The sequence below is a fragment of the Malaclemys terrapin genome, chromosome 4, assembly GCF_027887155.1.
Source record: "Malaclemys terrapin pileata isolate rMalTer1 chromosome 4, rMalTer1.hap1, whole genome shotgun sequence".
Taxonomy (NCBI): domain Eukaryota; kingdom Metazoa; phylum Chordata; order Testudines; family Emydidae; genus Malaclemys; species Malaclemys terrapin.
Window position 1 is genome coordinate 11411042 of NC_071508.1, and position 16276 is coordinate 11427317.

The window sequence follows — 16276 nt, forward strand, 5'->3', positions numbered from 1 at the left end:
GTATTAGGTGGTTAGAGCATAGAACTGCGGGGTCAGGGCTGCTCGGTCCTATTCCCAGCTCCAGGAACCTGTGCAGTGTAATGGTTAAAGCAGAGGATGGAGAATCAGACGCCTGGGTTCTGTGGCTGATTCTGCCATTGAATCACCTTTCTGTAGCTCAGTTTCTCCTTTTGTAAAAACTGAGGAAATAATACTGCTCTGCCTCAGAAGGAGGAACCGTGAGGTTTGATGAATTAATGTTTGCAAAGCCCTTTGAGGCACGCTCAGATGAGAGGAGCTCTCCACGTTCAGTTCATTGTTGGCACAGTTCGCTTTGTAGATGTCTGGGAAAGGTTTTGCTTCTGCGTGTTTCCATTTTCCCTGTTGAATTTCTCAGTGCTGGCTTGTTGGAGTGCACTGCACCTCATTAAACTGACTGTCACTGGAATATCAAACCTCACAGTATTTCTGCTGGAAAAAACGTGTGTTCAGCCTTATATTATTCTGCCAGGTTTTTCACTGATGTTTGCCCCGCTAGGTGTTTCTGCTGCCCAGCCATTGTCAAGCTTCTAGGAAATGTAGTTGAGAAAGAGTTGGTGAAGTGTAACCAGCCTGCACACCTTTAATTTGAACCCTTTCTTTTATTATTCATAACTGCATAAATGCAGGGAAAGCAGCATCAGGCCATGTGCAAAAATTGGGCTCCTTACCTTAAAATGTGTAGAAGAGAAAAATATTTATGAATACTATGGACTAGATCCTCAGCTGGTGTAAATCCAGGTAGCTCTATTCATTTTATACTCTAGCTGAGGATTTGGCCTATTATAATAGGATCATTTTTTTGTTAATTCTTCTCTGTTTGCTGCACCTGAGATATGAAAACAACATTGGGCCCAATTCTCATTCACACTAAGACCTTTTCACATATCACTGAGGCACATAACAATTGGCGGCAGATCCTTAGCTGGTCTAAAGTGCCATTGAAATCAGTGGAGCTATGACAATTTATTAACTGGAGATTTGACCCCTGGACCCAATCTCTGTTAGCAGGGCTGCTGGTTAGTGCTTAGGATGATTCTCTTTCCTTGGTGTTGTCCTAGGCCATCAAAATCAGCCCAACAAAACACATGTGACAGGAGCTGAAGTGTTCTTCTTCCCAGCCTGACTTTTCATTCTCCGGTTGCTGGTCACTTTTGGAAGCCCTCTGGCTTCTAGGGGAGAAGTGAAAGGACAGACTAACAAAGGGCCTTCGGAGTACTTTACTCTCTTCTCTTTTGTTCTGATGTTAGTATCAGAGTCATCATTCACATGGTCAGACACAAAATCAGAAATGAAGTGGTTTAGGAGATTATGCTTGGAGCAAATCCTGCCATCATAATCTTACCTGTAATCTGCAAGAGTCTCCCATTTTACCTCCCTTCTATTTTAACCCTGAACTCTGGATGCCCCAGTTGGGATCCCATCACCGTCTGTTCTTCATTGGCTGGATTAGGATTTGCTGCATACTTAAATGTCAGGCCCTTGTTTGAAGAGGGTTTTGCAAGTTTAAATTCACTTTAGGAAGTGTGAAACTCTCTCTGGAGGGGTGCCTTTTTGCAGCTCTGTGACCCATGACAGTGAACTAGAAAAATCTTGTGCTTGGGGGTTTGGGTTCTCTAATTTGTGTAAGTCCTGTGACATCAGCTGATTTTGAAACTTAAAGGCAAAAAGTAGAATTGAAAAAAAAGAAAAAAAGCCAACCAAACCCCCAACAACCAAGAAGGAGAAGTCTACAAAATTTCCATTGTTCCTGAAAAACGTGACCATCTCTTTGTGTGGAAATGGGGAACATGGATGGGAAATCCGTGGAAGAACTGAGTGCCACCGAGTGCCACCAATGGTACAAGAAGTTCATGACGGAGTGTCCCTCGGGTCAGCTCACCCTGCATGAGTTCAAGCAGTTTTTTGGTTTGAAAAATCTGAGTCCAGCATCAAACAAATACATTGAGCAAATGTTTGAGACATTTGACTTTAATAAGGTAAATATTACCATCTCTATTTAATATGTATGTATCTGTGTGTATGTGTTTGTTTGTGTATATGTATATATATATATATATATTTGTATTATCAGAGTATCTATGGAACCCTAGTCATATATATATAAAATAATATATAAATATGGCCTGTCTTTCCATTGCCTTACATGTTATGTAGTCCTTTACACCCATGTAAAGGGCCAAGTGTGTGTAAAACACTATCAAATCCAAATTCTCCACTCTCCAAAACCAGTTTTGGTAGCATTTTACACCTACTTTGCACTCATATTGCACAGGTCTACGTGTCTGCACAATTTGCAAGATGGTGGAGAATCAAGTTCATATAAATATATTTATGTGAAAATTTTTGACATGAATGTCCCGAATGTGTCTGTTATATGAATGCAGGTAAAAGAAAAGGGAATCTTTCCAAAACAAATATTCTATTGTTTTTAGTTTTAAGTTATTTGAGTTGTTGGTATTTCTCTTTAATACAACTTTAAAAGAATTATTTTATCTGATGGTTTCTAATCCCTGTAAATTAATCCCACACTGTCTAGTGTCACGGCAGTAAAAAGAAATTGAGTCAAAAGTGCCACATTCATTTGACTGAGCAACAGGAAGGTCCACGACCACTCAGTATGGCATGTTCCATGGCTTAGGGCAAAGATGAAGTGTATTTATGGTTGATTTCTACGTTTATTATCGTTGGATTTGTTTTATTATATAGCTGTGTTTTTCTTGTGCTGGGCTTCTCTTTTTACAGCTTTTTAAAATGTCTAATTACTTGCTCCTGCCAAATTCGTTCATGATTGTCACAAGGTGCTGTTAAGAACAAAAGCACCAAATGACTCATTGAGGCTTCAGGTAGAGCAATTGCTACCAATGGGTGCTGTGTTTTGTAGTAGGAACCAATCTTGCTCCCATTGAAATCAGTTCCTAAATGTCCACTGACTTCAAAGGGAGAAAGACCTGATCTTTAAGATGATTGTTTAACGGTGTCCTTTATGGGCCTGATCCAAAGCCCATTCAAGTCAGGCCGTATTTGGAGAACATTTGTTATTATCCAGAATCACTTCCTTGGCTGCCATATCTGCATCCCAGTGATGGCTGAAAGATCCCTTGATATGCAGGCCCTGAGTCATTACTGCATGGCCAGTGTTATGCTGACACAAGTTCATTGGCTTCAGAGGAGTTACACCCACATAATTCTATGAGTAAAGCAGGAGTGAATCAAGCCCATCAACTTGTAAGGAGCTTTCAGCAGGAAAGGAAAGGAAAAGAATTGCTATCTAGGCATAACTAACTAGTCCCTGTTACACCAATATAAATCTGGAAGTGACATCAATAGAGTGATTCTAGATTTGCCTGTCTTAAAGGTGTTTACTGATGCCCATCACCACAGTATCTATTCACCTTCCATATAGAACGGATTGGCAGTGGTGGAGGCCCTGGTGGTTCTTCTCCCTTTTCAGGATAACAAAGCTGTGCGTAAGGTAGCTTTATTTATTTAAGAGGGTTTATTTGGGTCTAATTGACTGCGTAATGGCATGGCCCTATCAATAGTTGGCTTTCTGTTTATCTATCAGACCTGAAGATGAGCTCTGTGTAAGTTCAAAAGCTTGTCTCTCTCATCAGCAGAAGTTGGTCCAATAAAAGATATTACCTCACCGACCTTGTCTGTCTCACAAACTGCCATTCATAACATCCATCACCCCTTGTCTGAGGTTTCATTTCATCCCAATAGTTTGTGTCTAAAATTCAACCCAGTGCAGAAGACGTGAGTTCTGCCCTCTGCTGAAATCCTTGACCTCGGGGTTGACTGAGATTTAAGTAACAGAGGGTCCTGTGGCACCTTTAAGACTAACAGAAGTATTGGGAGCATAAGCTTTTGTGGGTAAGAACCTCACTTCTTCAGATGCAAATAAAAGAAGTGAGGTTCTTACCCACAAAAATTTATGCTCCCAATACTTCTGTTAGTCTTAAAGGTGCCACAGGACCCTCTGTTGCTTTTTACAGATTCAGACTAACACAGCTACCCCTCTGATACTTGAGATTTAAGTGTCACCTAAGCCTTGTGCAGGCCATCTGGTCAGGAATGAAAGCTCTCAGTAGGTGAAATACAGGAAATTACTCTCCAGGCTGCATAGAATGGGACCCTTGTAGAGCTGTCTGTTGAAAAGTGTGTTGAACTCCAAGGTGGGAAGAAGCATCTTTGGAGCCTCCTTGCACCTTACAGGAGCATGACTGCCATTCAGTACCTGCCCACAGTCCTCTGGAGCCCTTTGACCCCGGCAGCTCCTCATGCCATTCTTCTCTGCAATATTATTTTTACCCAAACCCAAATGATCACAGCTGCTGCAAGAAACTTTGGGAATCTGGCCACATTAACAAAATGTTAAGCCCCAGTCCAGCAAAAACTTCATACCAGGTGTAGTGCTTGCTGCCATGAGCAGTCCCACTAACGAGTTATTGTCTGACTTGAGTGGGGATGATTCAGCATCGTTAGCACTAAGCCCACTAGTATGTATCTGTAAAATATCAAAGGCATCGACCTTAGGAGAATTCTGCTGCCAGTTAAAGCAGTAGAAATCTATTCGCGTGAATGGAATTACTCCAGATTTACACTGGCGTAAACGAGAACAGAATTTGGCCCTTGTTTTCATATCTCTCTGCAAAGTACCGACCAAGCTGCTGGTGCAATGAAATTAAAGCTGGTGCCAGCTAAAAAAAATGTCCTGCCCAACAGGAATGTGGTTTGCTTAGAAAAAGACAAACTGAGAATGAGACACTTGACTTCCTTAAACATTCAGTAGCACTCGTGGTTTTGAAACAACCCCCCAGTCCCTGCTAAATTAAAAATTAAGGCCAAAATTTGCGCACCCAAAAAAAAGGCTAGATTTAGGATCTTAATTCCCAGTGAGAATCAATGTGATTTAGGTTCTTAAATTGCTTAAAGGACTTGAAAATATTAGCAAAAGTCAGTATGCCGGTATTTATGTTGGTGTTCTAAGGGATCTCATGTTTGAATGTACACCTGACTAATGAATCAATGCACAGGAAATCCACGGTGGTAATTGGCTTAGCAGCTATTTATACCTAATCTGATTTTTGTGACTGTGGAATAAAGCAGATGATCTGTTCTTTAACTGGGCCCCTCAAGCAGTGGGCTGATTCCATGACAGTACGCGGCCCATACTTCCCGAGGAATTACCATCGCTTTGTACCATGCGCCATTTTTCACTTGAAATATGTTTGGGAGTATGCATTGCAGAAATTGAAGAAGTTGTGAATGTCAGAGATCAATACCTAGAGCCAGGGCGGTGACTAGCAAGCTCCCTCCTGCATAACACTGCGGCAAATACACCTCAGTCCTACCTGTAACTTCCCCTGAACTAAGCCTCTCCAGCTGAATGCACCCAACTGTAGCGTGTGGGGCAAATGTAACTAAGCAGAAAAATGAGGCTAACCCCCCTTTTCCATTGTGGCCTGACCAAGTGTGAACCCAGGTTTCCAGAGGGAAAAGATTACAGTGCAAGACCCCATTCTACATGCTCTTTGTGAATTCTCTTCTCCCCTTGACGTCTGCATGCAAATCCCATTAGCAGTGAAAAGAATTACATATGCACATGGATGGGATGGCGTTGGGTAACCCATCAGATTTCATCTGGATAAGCCTGTTCCTCTTTGCTTCCTGAGATATAATTGTATTGCATAAAGAGATTCCCATAGCACAGAATAGCTCTCTAGGTTTAATTAACCTCTAAGCCCAGCAGATACTCTGAGATCTTGTTGATTATTAACTCATTGTGCATCTGCAAATTTTAAAATGACCACTTTGGGGATCGGAGGTGTTTGGGGCAACTAAAACTAACTGCTGCTTGCATTCAAAATGCCCTGGAGAGAGGGCGAAAGCCTTCATCTCTGCTAGTTTCACATAGAGCAGTTGAACTCTAGGTCCTTATGTCTGTTTGGTTTGCATATTTATTCAAATTTGAAAAATGCAGCAGGACACAGAAAACCTTATCCAGAGCAGATGCAATTCACCCCTGTGCAGGGGGATAGGCACAAGGCATATGCATATGCGAAATAGGTCTTTGAGTGGAACTTAAGTGTTACATAAGAACAGCCATACTGGGTCAGACCAAGGTCCATCTAGCCCAGTATCCTGTCTACCGACAGTGGCCAATGCCAGGTGCCCCAGAGGGAGTGAACCTACCAGGTAATGATCAAGTGATCTCTCTCCTGCCATCCATCTCCACCCTCTGACAAACACACAGAGTCTAGGGACTCTGTGTTGCCGATTCCCTGTGGTGGCCCTGGCACGGGGGTGAATGTCCCCCAGAGAGCCCTTGTTTTGCTGAAATGCAGAAGAAATCTTTGAAGTAAGGAATGGAGAGCTCCTGCTGCCTTACTTTTTTTTTTAAAACCCCTCCCAAATTAGGGCTTCTCTATCAAAAATAGTACCCTGCACTTTTGAGGTTCAGGTTCCATTTGCTCCAGCAAAACTTGAGTTTGGCTTTTGTTTTGTTGTGTCTCCCTGGGTGCCAGGCAAGACTGAATTACCAGCATGACTCTTGATTGTTTGAACAGCCTGGGCTTCCATTTGCAATAGTTAAAAATACATGAACTTAATTAAAGTTGAAAAATAAATGTTTAAATTAAGGAAAGAAATGTTTTCCCAAACGACACACAACTGGGTTTCCCAATTCCCATCGCTGCTATTGGAGAGACATCACTACAGTTTGTTGTATAATAATATTTATTAGTAGTATTTATTAATAAAGTAATAATTCATCTGAACGTAGTTAGGTTTTTTTCACCAAATGATTTGGTTAAATGGGAAGGATAGTCTAATGGTTACGATCTTCTCAACAGCCATTAGAGACCTGAGTTCAATTCTCTACGCCACCCCAGACTTGGGTAAGTCATTAGTCTGTCAGTGCTCAGTTCCCCATCTGTAGAATGGGGATAATCGCACCACCAGACCTCACAGAGGGGTTCTGAGGATAAATATATGAAAGATTCTGAGGTGGTCAGATAGTACAGTGATGGGGGCCAGATAAGTACCAGCAATTTCAAAGTGCTTTTACACTTATTGGACCAGATCCTCAGTAGGTATAAATCAGCATCATTTATTGACTTCACAGGAACTACAGCCAATTTACACCAGTTTAGGATCTGGCCCAGTAGTTAGAGGAGGGTAAGTAATATTATCCCAGTTTTATTACAGAAATGCAGTCAGCTGTTCCAAAAGATACCAGCCAGAACCTTTAAAGCCAACTATCTGACTCATGCTCACCTCTGATGTAGCCCCGTTCTTGTGCTTTTTAGGATGGCTACATTGATTTTATGGAATACGTGGCAGCTCTGAGCCTGGTCTTGAAAGGAAAAGTGGAACAGAAGCTGAGATGGTATTTCAAGCTCTATGATGTGGATGGGAATGGCTGCATCGACAGAGGAGAATTATTGAATATCATCAAGGTGAGCTATTGCTGCTCTGCCTCTCTTTTCTTCCGCCAGTAACTGTGTTGCCATAGCACCTTGGATATCAGCCGCTAGACAAATGTACAGAGAGAGAAAGGCCACAAGAACGCATTCCCAAAGGAAGAACATTCCAAGCCAGAGAGATAATTGTGCTCAGTCAACTGGCAAATTTGCAAGCATTGGACAAATCTTTAGTCCACTCACAATACTGGGCTGAAGGACCTCCAGGCTCAGTTAGGCGCAAATTGGGAATTACAGCAGTGGCTGGTGCCAAGCCTGGTGTGGGCATGCATTGTGCCAGTTGCTCTCCCCCACTGCTGTGCTGATGGACTGGAATTCCCTTGCAGTCCAAGTCCTCAACCCTCGGCCTCCACACATCTCCCAGTTCTCACCTGCAGCACTCCCTTCTGTTCCAGTCTGGGCTGTTTAAATACATCCATTTAAGACTAGCACTTTAATTGAACCTAAGGATTTGAATCAAGATTTCCAGAGGTCAAAGGTTTATGAATTATCCAAATGTGCCTCCGTAACTACTTAAGCTTTTAATGCATTAAATGTATTTTAAATTGTTTTGAATCTTTTTTTTTAAATGTACTTGTTATCCCTTTGAGAACCCAACCCATTGCATGAAAATTTGGTAATTTATGCTACACCCTTTTGCTACTCACTGCCCACAGATTCATAAATCTACACAACATGCTCATTAAATGTCCTCTGTGTCCTTCTTTGCCTCCAGGCTATTCGAGCCATTAACCGATGTAACGAAAAAATGACCGCTGAGGAATTCACAGACATGGTGTTTGATAAAATCGATATCAACGGAGATGGTAAGGAACTTTATATGCCAGAGAGAGCACTGCTCTAACTTGAACCCGCTAACCCTAATTCTTCCTGCCAAGTTACTGCAAACTCCTGGAGTGCCCAGAAACAGAGCTGTCAAAAATGGATCTGAAAGCATATGGAAGGTCAGATCTTCAGCTGGTGTATATGACTGTTGCTCCATTGACATCAGTAAAGCTATGGCCATTTACATCAGCTGAGGATCTGAAGATCTGGCCAAAAAGCTGTAGGGTGCAAGGGGAAATCTAGCCCCCAATCCTTTTAAATTTTATTCAAGGTCTCAGCAAACTAAGAAGAAACAGGTACCATCTAACCTGTCCATTTCGTCCTCTCCTGTTCACCCCTTGGCTGAACTCTTAGTGCTTACTTAGAAGGGACTGCAAGGGTCATCTAGTCTAACCCCCTCCCAAGACGCAGGATTTGTTGTGTCTAAACCATCTAAGACAGATGGCTCCAGCCTCCTTTTGGAAACTTTCAGTGACGGAGCTTCCATGACTTCCCTAGGCATCTGTTCTATTGTCCTACTGTTCTTACAGTTAGGAAGTTTTCCCTGAGATTTAATCTAAATCTGCTCTGCTGCAGCTTGAACCCATTGTCTCTTGTCCTGCCCTCTGTGGCAAGAGAGAACAACTTTTCGTCATCTTTTGTATGGCAGCCTTTCAAGTATTTGAAGACTGCTATCATGTCCCCCCCCCCTTAATCTCCTCTTTTCCAAACTAAACATATACCATTTCCTTCCGCCTTTGCTCATATGGCTTGTATTCCATCCCTTTGATCATCTTTGTCACTCACCTCTGGTTCCTTTCCAGTTTCGCTACATCCTTTCTATACATTGGTGACCAAAACTGGACACAATACTCCACATGAGGTCTAACCATCGGCTAATAGAGCAGTGTTATCATCTCTTGTGACTTGCATGCTAGGCCTCTGTTAATGCCAGGGCCGGCTCCAGGCACCAGCCTGGCAAGCAGGTGCTTGGGGCGGCCACTCCGGAGAGGGGCGGCACGTCCAGGTATTCGGTGGCAATTCGGCGGACGGTCCCTCACTCCCGCTGGGAGCAAAGGACCTCCCGCCGAATTGCCACCGCAGATCGCAATCGCGATCGCGGCTTTTTTTTTTTTTTTTTTTGGCTGCTTGGGGCGGCCAAAACCCTGGAACCGGCCCTGGTTAATGCAACCTAAAATTGAATTTTCTTATTTTGCAACACCATTGCACTGTTGACTCATGTTGAGGTTGTGATCCACCACAGCTCCCAAATCCTTCTCAGCTGTGCTGGTGCCAATCCAGTTATCCCCCATTCTGTATTTGTGCATTTGTTTTTTTGCCCCTAAGTGTAGCACCTTACATTTGTCTTTGCTGAATTTCATTTTGTTGTCGATAGACCAGTTCTCCAATTTATTAAGATCCCTTTGAATTTTAGCTCTATCCTCCAAAGTGTTTGCAGCTCCCCCCCAGCCTTGTGTCATCTGCAGATTTGAGTAGGATGCTCTCTATTCCTACATCCAGGTCATTAATAAAGATATTAAACAACATCAGACCCAGAACAGATCCCTGTGGAACTCGCCTTGAGATCTCCTTCCAATCTAACATCATTCCATTAATAGTTACTCGTTGTTTGCAGTTGTTTAACCAATTTCATATCCACTTAATGGTAGTTCCACCAACCTCCCATTTCCCCAGCTGACTTATCAGAATGTCATGTGGGACTGTGTCAAAATGTTCTCTGCTTCTACCAATCCCTAGAGCTTAAAAAGACCCCAAATTCTGCCTCATGAATCTGGCTTTATGTACAGGGCTTCTGTTTTGTGGGGGTTATTAATTTTATTGTTCAGGGTTTACTGTTAGCAATTTTTGAGTTCTGTGTAGCTGTCCAAAAATTGGGGGGAGGGGGGGGGTTCAGGGCTCTGAGAAGATTTTTTCAGGTACTTCCCAAATTTCTTGTCTAAAAACGATCTACTTAATTTTTTATAATATGTATAAAAATGACTTACATGTTATTTTAAGATTTGTATCCTTGTTATAGAACCCCCTGGTTTAGTGTTTAGTGTGTTTGTTCCTCTGTGCGCTTTAATGTAGCACTGTTTCAAACAACAGTAAAACCTAAAATTCAAAACCTAAAATCAGAAGCCCTATTTAAACAGTTCCAAAATAAGCATGGGGGTGTAACATCAACATTTCAAGCTCTTGTCTTAGTATTTGAATTTAGATGTCCATATTCCCAAGGGCCCAGAATCCACTAGGGGGATTAAGCAGAGGAGGAGATTAAGAAAGAGGAAAATTTAGCTGAAATGTCAAGATAAACTTCTGGAGTGAGTTATGCACTCCGCTGGGGAAGAGTCTCCCAACAGGACTGGTGGAAACCCTTTGACTGGGGAGATTTAAAATGATACTGGAAACTTTTAGAGAACGGTCCTGGCAGGGAGATAGGCTCCTTTTTTTTCTCTCTCTCCTTCAGTAAACAAATCCTGTTGGTTCCAGATTGTATTTCAAATGCTAGTTTTGATCGATAAGGCCTAAATGGTGTAGGACTTTGCTCCTCTCCTCATGACATACTGATACAGGTGCGATCGAGGAACTCAAGCTGGACCCCCTCTTTCTAAAGGAGAGGAGGCTGGCCGTTGATCTGTGAGAGGCCTGCAGCTCTCAGACAGGCTTCCCCTCTGCTGATCAGAAATGGCCTTGTGGTCTACTGTCCTTTAGGGAAGACTGCAAGCTGCTTCTGTTGGCAGGGGCTGGGGAGGAGGTGGGTTTTGAGAGCGATTGGAGCTGTGGAGAGGCGTTTGAGGTTATGTAAGTAGTTTAATTTTATTTGGCAGGGGACCGAGAGCCTTGGTTAGGCCCTTTCTTATGTTATATCTACATAATTCCTCTGGGCCTGATTCAAGGCCCATTGAAGTCAGCATAAATGGGGGCAGGATTTAACAGAACCCTCTTTGCACATGTTCCTGCAAACAGGCGAGCTCTCCTTGGAGGAGTTCATGGAGGGAGTACAGAAGGACGAGGTGCTCCTTGAAATCCTCACCCGGAGCTTGGACCTGACGCACATTGTCCGGATGATCCAGAATGATGGGAAGAACCCGCAGGGCTCGGAGCAGACGGAAGGGGCGACTGAATAGAAAATTTTCAAAACGCTTTTATTTTTTATTGTCTAACATTATTAAAAAATTGGGGTGGGGGGTGGGGAAATTGGCAAGCTGTGCTACTGCCTCTGTGATAAGAGCATCTTATGTTAGAATATCACCCTAGCAGGGGAATCAGGAGCTCCTCTAAACATGTCAAACCAATTGTGTACGCAGTGAATTGTGAGGCCAACACAGACCAGCAGTGACAAGAGCCTCTGGGCGTTGGGTGAGCGCTGCCTAGGGAGCAGATGCAACCACTGCTGCCTCTGTAAAAGGGAGGGATCAGACTTTAAAGAGAGTGAGCTGCCGAGCTGACTCATTGCTCTAGAATCAAATGATGCCAGGGACTTCCCGAATGGTGCCACCTGGGCCTATTGCCAGCTAGGTGCCTCTGAATATTGCTGCTCCCATGTAGGGAGAGAAGTGAAGAATGTGTTCCAGGAAGGCGAGAGCAGGATCACATAATACTTTCAGAAGGCGCATTGCTGAGTGACCACTGTGGAAATTCATCTCCGTGCAAGGGGCCCCACAAGGTCGTCACGCCACTTAAGTCTTAGGATCAAAACCTGACTCCATTAAAGCCAAGTACAAAACCCTCTGATTTCAAAAGGAGCAGCACCTGGCTCTTAATGGGAGCTTAAACTCTGGGGGAAGCCTGATGTAAACACTGGGGAGGTGAAGTAGGAGTGCACAGGCACTCTGCCCGGGACCAATTTCCCACTCTGAGAGCAGAGTGGTAACCACACTATGTGACCTATATGGAAATCGGTATGTGAAAAACACAGGTAACCTTCCAAGGACTTTGCAGAGTCCAGTTCATAATGAACAGCTTTTCTGTCAGTCAAATCAGCACAGACTCCAGGGTTACTGCGGCAGTTCAAAGCAAATAGGCAATAAGGGTGCAATTTGGACCCACATAAAAAGGCTCCAGGCAGCCCTTAAATCCTTAACACGTGTAAATGGCAACGTGGGCATCTGTGGACCCCCTGCGCTGTGGTCAGTTGCACCCTAGCTGAACAGAACACTTAAATTGCAAACCCCTCTCTGGTTAGGCACGTGTATGTGTGTGTATAGGGGGAAAAGGAACTAGGTCATACTTAGAGACATTTTAAAATATAGTAGTGATGATTTTTCTCTCTGAGCAGAAAAATCAAACACACACACATGCTCACAGAGAAGTCTCCCAAGTAAAATACACGACAGGAAAAATAAATCAGATATTTTTGATAGAATCATTTTTCTCCTTATTATGTCTTTGAAAGGAATGAAACGGAGCTTGTGGTAAACCGGAGGGTAAACAAATTGTATGGAGTGAAATGGGATCAACGAATCACTTCACAACTCAAATTATAGGGTGAAATTCAGGGCACTTGGGCACAGCTCGAATCCATCGGGAGCCCACAGAATAGACTGTAAGTGGTGCATGGGCCTTGTGCTCACTTTTCAACCATAGTGAAATCTGCCCAGCGTGACAATGTTCTGTGGAGGAAGAATTGACTGGTGTCCAGTCTAATCTCTTTTCTTTGACCCACTATAACTTCCTGAAAGCGGGAATTCCAGAACAGCTGGAGAAATGATCTGGATCTTCTCCTTCCATATGTATTTTGAGACAGCTGCCCTTTGGTAGTAGCTCTGATGCTTGCAAGTAAGCAGACGAAGTCAATGGTTATGTCACTCATCCTTTGGTTTGAGGCTATCTTTAAACTAAAGGCAATGGAAGGTTAAAAAACCCAACATGAGCTAGAAAAAAAGAGTGTTGACTTTTTTTCTTTCCTTTAAAATGTTAAAAACATAAATGTGCCTTTTTTCTAATGTCTGAACTATTCAAACACACATCTGCATGGCCCTGTTTCTCCATGAAGGAATTTGAAAGGGCAGCAATGGCAGTGACTTGAAAGGTAACGTCTTGTCATGTGTCTGCAGAAATATTCTTGCATGTCTCATCTGTACAGAAAGACCAATGTAGAGTGTCCACTCTTCGGTCTTTGGAATACTTCTCTAGTTAGCTATTGATCCCAATGAGCCAAATTTTTGGTTTCAGTTATTCTGGATTTACAGTACTAATTGGTCCCGCTAATGTAGGATTTGGATAGCTGTCAGAATCACTTTTATAGGCGGGGGAAAGAGTTTTCATACATTTCGACCTCATTAATGCTTCTTATAACAAGTTTGGAGGGGGAAAAAATCCAGAGGAATATAACATCTCTAGAGAATATGCAGCTAAGCCCCAACAAGGGTATAGCATAATATTTGGCAAATACACACCTGTAGAAAAGGGGGAAAAAACATTGTTGGCACAAAAAGAAAATGATTTGTGAAGACTGAAAATCTGTCCTCTAGTCTCCAGATGCTGGGTGGATCTTTGCACACGTGGCCTGGCCAAGCCTTTTTTCTCATTACTGTTTCTTGTGGCAAGGCTGAATATAGAAATTTGTGAGTGAGGTGAGACCCATTGGTGTGCCTCTTTGCACATCAGTAGCCAGAAGACCCTTCCACTTCACAGTGCAGGTGCCTGAGCTCTGGGAATAAGCAAACAGGGGTTAGAGTGCTTTGAAATCAGTGGGAACTGCGGGTGTTCAACACCTCTGAAAACCAGACCACACCAGTTCTGTCTCTTTGCAAGCTCCAACTGTGGAAGGCTTGGTAGTGGGGCTGGGTTAAAACTTTATTTCAAGGCTTCTTCTTGCCTTCCTGCTTCTTTATAGCACAGGCATGTTTACTCTTGCTACCGTCAAACTGACGTGACTTGTTTGTTGGGGAATCAGAATGGAACAAATCATCCCACTTTTATATGGAGCCCAGTCTACTAGTTACTCACACAGGTTCAGGTACCAAACAAAAGGTCCAATGGGAAATGGAAAGTGAACTAGTTTAACACTTTAAGTAGGATTTGCTTTTATAATTTCCTTTTCCAACCCAGAGATTAGCCACCTCCATGGATAAGTTTGTGCTGGAGGAATATTGGTCACTAATCTGTGGGCTGGTGGGTACACTATTTCATTTTCCATTATACCTTTTAGCAATAGCACATTTTTCATACAATGAGCCTATTGGGTTCTGGGGAGGTGGGCAGGTGCAAGTTAAGGACCCTCCCCTAGCCTGTGGGAGGATGCACTGAGCCCGGGAACTCAAATAATTACAGTGGGCATCAGAAAATATAACAAAGACAGGTGTGAAGGTCAAAGGGTCAAAACAAGGGAACCTACAATGGTAGTGGAATGTCTAGGTCCAGTTCAAAGGAATCCATGGCTAGAGATGGGCCAAATACAATGTTCAAACTGCGAACTCCTTCCAAACACTAGGGCATTCAGGCAACAAGTAGAACCAAACATCTTTCCCTGTAAGGTTGAGTCCCTGCCCTTCTTAGAAACCATTTCCCACTTTTGCAGAAAGAGACCTGGGGAGCGCAATGGTGTGCTAATTACCAATGCAATGACCTCTCTCTGCCTCTATTGCCAGGACAGATGTAACATCTTAGCTGCCCCCAGTATCCACCATACACATAGGAAAGGTTGATAATTAATGGTTAACCAACCCCTTCTCCGCAGCAGCTGAATAGGGCTGGCCATTTATCATCTGCTCATCTCTCTGTTATGTGCTCACAGGGCCGAGAGTTTCTTCATCCCACAGCAGCAACTAACGCACAAGTGACTAGGCAGCACAGCACACTGGAAGCAATTATTTTCCCCCACATTCAATGTCTTGTTATTTAGCACTGGCTGTTTCTGAGGTATAAGCAGTTTTCTGCTTTTTCTGGTTTTTGCGTGCATGTGGCTGCATTTTACCTGTTAAGTTTTATACTTCTGATTCTATAGTGTAATTAAAGAACAAAGTAAAGATGGTATTTTATAAAATTATTTCACTTGTGGATTTTTATTTTATTTTTTAATGTTTCTATTCCTAGCAGGATATATTAATTCCCTGGTACACATCAAAAGCAATTCCATTCAGGGAACGAGAGCTACACTACAGCTTAAAATGGTACCAGAGAAGAGAGGCCTGGGGTTTTCAGACTCAAGATGGGCCAGATTCTGCTCCTACATTCACTGACTCCCATGTAACTTCAGGGCTAGCTGACTGTACTGATGTTGTTCTGGCTTCAGAAGGGCTCACCCAGTCTGGCTTCAGGTGCTCCCATTCCTCAGTTTCCCTTCCGCTACAGTTAATAAAATTTCACCCTGCAGGCATTTTCCCAGTAACCCTCTGTTTCTGGAGTCCGACTTATACAAAGCTCAAGACAGCTCAAGTTTTCCACCCACTCTCCTACTGGCTAGCAGCCTTTGGTACAGGATTCCTCGCCCTGTCTCTGCTGAGGCTTTCTAGCTGGTTGCTGCGCTTTGCAAGCCTTCTGCCTGGGAACTAAAGAGCATCTCCCACCTGTTTTCTCTGCATGAAACAGTTCACACAACCTTACTACTCCTTTACATCTTTCCTCTGATTAGTCTTCGGTTGCATTTATATGCTCCAGCAGGCCTGGTTCCTAATCACGTGCTCCCATCACATGGTCATTGGACTGAGGTGAAGTAGTCACAGATGAGGCTGAACTCAGAACTCTGGTAAAAAGACAGTTCACCCAGTGACACAGCCTTTATACAGGCGTAATTGAGAGCAGAATTTTGCTTTATTGTAAGATGCTGGATGATCTATTTCTCTGGCATATACATTCCCATATGAGCTTTGCGGGTAAAATTTGCTGTGGGGCAGGGGACCCGTAAAAGATTTATGGATCACTTAAACCCTCAAAATAGAATTTATGCTGGACTTAAGTGCTGCATGGACCTTGTGCCGGGCCTCCACCCAAGGATGAAATTCACCCCCATATGCATTTGA

General features: G+C 43.2%; 1 protein-coding gene across 1 annotated transcript; it reads left to right on the forward strand.

The window, feature by feature from the left end:
* The first annotated feature begins 1799 nt into the window (after positions 1–1799).
* GUCA1A (guanylate cyclase activator 1A) lies at positions 1800–11440 on the forward strand. The gene is made up of 4 exons (XM_054025778.1): positions 1800–1997; positions 7332–7481; positions 8221–8311; positions 11280–11440. The coding sequence occupies exons 1-4, from the start codon at positions 1800–1802 to the stop codon at positions 11438–11440; spliced, it is 600 nt and encodes a 199-aa protein (XP_053881753.1).
* Positions 11441–16276: the final 4836 nt, after the last annotated feature.